Genomic DNA, 3,886 nt, shown 5'->3' with positions numbered 1-3,886 from the left:
TGAGACTCAACAATCTCTGATTGGTTGTTTTTGTTCAGGCGTGGTGGATTCCTGTAAATTCCATTAGGAGCACAAAAATGAGCCTGAGGAACCTGATTTTTTCTCATTTACTACTGTCAGTAAGAGGAAAACTGTCACCAAATATGACAAAAAGTTTTGTTCATAAAAGTTACCTAATGCAGCTTTAAACTGCATCCATGACACGTTTTGTATATTGAATGCTGAAATTGCAGAAGACGGTGCTCCAGTAGAGTATGTCAGCTCAATTTAATGAAAAGATAAAATTAGCACCAGTAATGTTGTTAACACCACTGAGAAGAGACGTGTGTGTTTGGTACACAGAGGCATGGATGTTGTTATGTGTTACGCAATTGTGCCTTCAGTGCTATCCTCTGTGCGCGTGTGTCTTCCTTCCTCCCCTTTCTCCCTGTACACTGCTGACCAAATTAAATGGACAGTGCATCACTCTCTTTCAGTTCTCATTATTCCTGCTGTGCGCTTCCACCTGAGTCCACTGCTCGAGTATGGTCATGGTTCAGTTTTTCTTTCTTTTTTTAGTCCGTCCTTTAGAAATTTTGTAGTAATAGTTGGCATCTGTGCTCTTTTTAGGAGCTGTGAAGTACAGGCGAAGAGGAAAGTCTGCTGAGTTCTGGTGTCCCGGGGGAAAGGATGGGAGAGCAGCTGTCAGTACCAGAAGACCTGGATGAAACACCGGAGGTGCTGTCGACAGTCAGTGGTAGGGGACCCTGCAGTGTCTGTCAGTTTATCACCCAGACTGGTTAGAAAGTGTTCAGTGTCCTCTTAGTTTAATTGAAATGAGCCTCTGGTTCACACATTAATACTTGAAATACTCCTCTTGCCTCTGACAACAAATCCAGAAGATTGTATTTTTACCTGTGTATATTTCTGTAAAAAAAACTGAATGAATGTATTTGGTTTAAATTTTGGTCATCTTCAAATTTCGTTGTTGAGCTTCAACTATTCTGGGTTAATGTGCTGGTGTGGACAATAAGCCAGCACATGTATTAAAATCACACAGGTTGCAGTTGAATTTATATGAGATTATAGCGTTTTCAAAAAGGGACGATTCCAAATATTGATATAGTCTAAATTCATTCATTCTCAATTTTGAGACAAATTATGCTCAACCTGTTGTATTCTACCCCAGTTTAATGTGACATTGCTTATTAACACTCTGCATTAATGAATCTTTAGGAGCAGGTGTTTGAGTTAGTCCACCAGGGCCCATTTCACAAAGGCAACTGCTCACACGTAGGACTGGGCGATATAGCCTTTATTGATAATTACTGACCTTTTTTTTAAAGAGAAGTGGAAAAAATTTTGAATTGAACCACCTTTTATGTTCTACTTTAAAAATATAACATTGAACAAGATTATTTTAATGTTAATGGTTTGTTATACAGTGTTGTTGCCGAGTGCCTCTCCATCGTGGACGCCTGTGGATTGTTTCTTGACATGTAACAGATGTAGGTTGTGACTGAGGACATGTTGTGTACGCCAAAGCATGGAAGCGGATATGGTGGTTCACTCGTAGCACGCTCCATTATCAAGAGATATGATAGGTTGAGCCAGGGCGTATTTGTTATGTGCTTTCATGGCGGTTTGCATTAATGCTTCTGAACACATTTCTTCTTGCTACTAGTCTCTCTTGTCGGTCCGGCCTACTCATGCACACAGGTTACAAACTGCGCCTGCTTCGCAAATGATTGTCACTTGTGATTTGCAGATAAATTTGAGTCCTACAAGGGCTTTCACGTGTTCATGCATGGGTCACAAGAATGGTGCTTCATTTGATTAGTTAAATGTGTCAGAATGAATGCAACACAAAATGATCTCACGTCGCAAGTCACAAAAGCCCTGTGAGTTTGAAAATGTTTGTTTTTAAGTGATTAAACCCAGTGAGATACGTTAGAGTGACAGTTTACCTGTGCCATTATCATTATACAGTGTAAACTGTTTGGCCGAACATCTATAGAAGATCATGAGGACTGAACATAGTGTACATCATGCAATGTTTGTTTGGGTTGAAAGTTCAGGTTTCTCAGTTCTCAGTCATAATCTGAGTTAACCTCCTCCGCACAGGCACTTTGTATCAGTGGTAGGAGTCACTATTGCAGCGACAAGGAAATTATACTTACTTGCCTCTGAGATCACAGTTGACTGTGACAGAATGGGTGCCTGGCCAGGCCAGAGGGACTATCAGTAGGGACTGTTACTGTAACCAAGTGACTGTTTTTACAGCGGGTCTTATGTAGGCTATTTCCTGTACATTTAACATTTAGTTAATTAGTTGGTTAATGAACATAACTCATAAGCTTCCTGTTTAAACATAAATGCAGTTTGTTTGTTAGGTGAGGACAGTAGATAAGAAAAAGGGATCAGGTTGAGCTTTTAAAACACATATAATGGTGTATAGCCCTTTGCACGCTTGTATTGTTTAATACTGTGCCATCCAAGTTAAATCAGTTTGGATTAATTTGGTTACTATCATACATACCACACATAAAACTGGTAGTTCTTTAAAGCTGCCACACCTTAAAAGCATCATTATTATAGCATCTTGCATCTGTGTTTCTTTGCATCATGGGATGTCTGTCCGCTTCAGCTCAAACTGAAAGGATTGTCATACACGACTATTGTTGCAATTAGCTGTAACTTACTGTATATATTAGATATAATGTTCTTCAGATGGCAGTACATGCTGCAGCAGGCTGCACTGCTCCTGAAGGCAACGATTTAATTTGAGCCCCCCCAGCCTGTTGCGTGCAACCCCCTCTATTCCTTTGCTGTGTGTCTTTGATCCTTTAGCTGTTTGCTAAAGGAGTAATGCTATTCTTGAGATAGAAATAGTACCAATATAAATAGGTTGGAATCATATTAAATAATATAACCAGTATTAACTAGTATAAATCATTCCAATAAAGCAATTGGAGAATGGACTTCTGTTGCGATTGTTGTGATTAGTTTGAAGTCCTGTCAGAGAAGGAGGGCACAGGTTTTGATCTTCCGGACTGTGACTCTTCTACTATCTGATTGATTAATAAATCTAATAGTGCTGTATGCCACGTAATGAAAAGTGCATGACCATCTTTGCTTGCTATTCTTTTGAAGTTCCACTTGGGAATGTTTGTGTGATTGTGCCATGATAAATTAGATGAAATAAAGATAATGTGATAGTCTAAGGGAGGTGGAGACCTTCACGGATGGCACCAGTGTAATTTCAGCTTTCTCCCTAGGATTGCCTCCAAAAAGTCTAAACCCACCCATGCCACAGTCAGGAGCTCCTGTTGTCTGAGCTGCTGCATACTTCTTAGAAGCCAGACTCCTGGTATATGGAGAACGAAAAATCACTGATAACACTTTTGAGTCGATAATTGGTTGACATTGTTGAGGCCACAGAGACTTTTTCAAACCTTGGAAACATGTCACAAGTGTTCTTGACTAAAAGAAAAAATTCAGTTCAATCACTAAGCATGCTTTGACTTCCTTTTTCTTACAGTCTTGCACTGACATTCTCTCTAAGTAGTTTTGTGAGCTTGACAACAGAGAAAGTTAACACTAACTGTGATAACTGTGTGTTTTCATTATAATTTCCCCTGAAGATCAGTGATCAAATGCTGACAGTCTGCACTTTTACTTCCTGCACATTTATGGGAAATCAGTGTTATGTAAGTGCAAAATAATTCTTGCTTTAGCACACAGTCTAATAGCTTACCTTAGATAGATCCTATCATTGCACTGCACATCTCTTGACTTCATAGCACAATGTTCCTTTGGATGAAAGCAGTTCTTCATTGGGATGTAACGATACACTCAACATTCCCTACCACTGACCGAACACCCACTGGGTTCACAATATGAATTT

At 39.5% G+C, this 3,886-nt stretch overlaps 1 protein-coding gene across 1 annotated transcript in view; it reads left to right on the top strand.

Moving 5' to 3' along the window:
- The first annotated feature begins 609 nt into the window (after positions 1–609).
- mcf2la (mcf.2 cell line derived transforming sequence-like a) overlaps positions 610–3,886 on the top strand; it is a 54,804-nt gene continuing 51,527 nt past the window's right edge. The window contains exon 1 of the mRNA XM_035677533.1: positions 610–736. Within this exon, the coding sequence (XP_035533426.1) occupies positions 670–736 (67 nt within the window). The 5' untranslated portion in view covers positions 610–669. The remainder of the gene's footprint in view (positions 737–3,886) is intronic.

Source organism: Morone saxatilis, unplaced genomic scaffold, assembly GCF_004916995.1.
Source record: "Morone saxatilis isolate NCDOM2014 unplaced genomic scaffold, NCSU_SB_2.0 Contig6, whole genome shotgun sequence".
Taxonomy (NCBI): domain Eukaryota; kingdom Metazoa; phylum Chordata; class Actinopteri; family Moronidae; genus Morone; species Morone saxatilis.
Note: the sequence above shows the minus strand (reverse complement) of the source record. Positions and strands in the feature narration are given on the sequence as shown.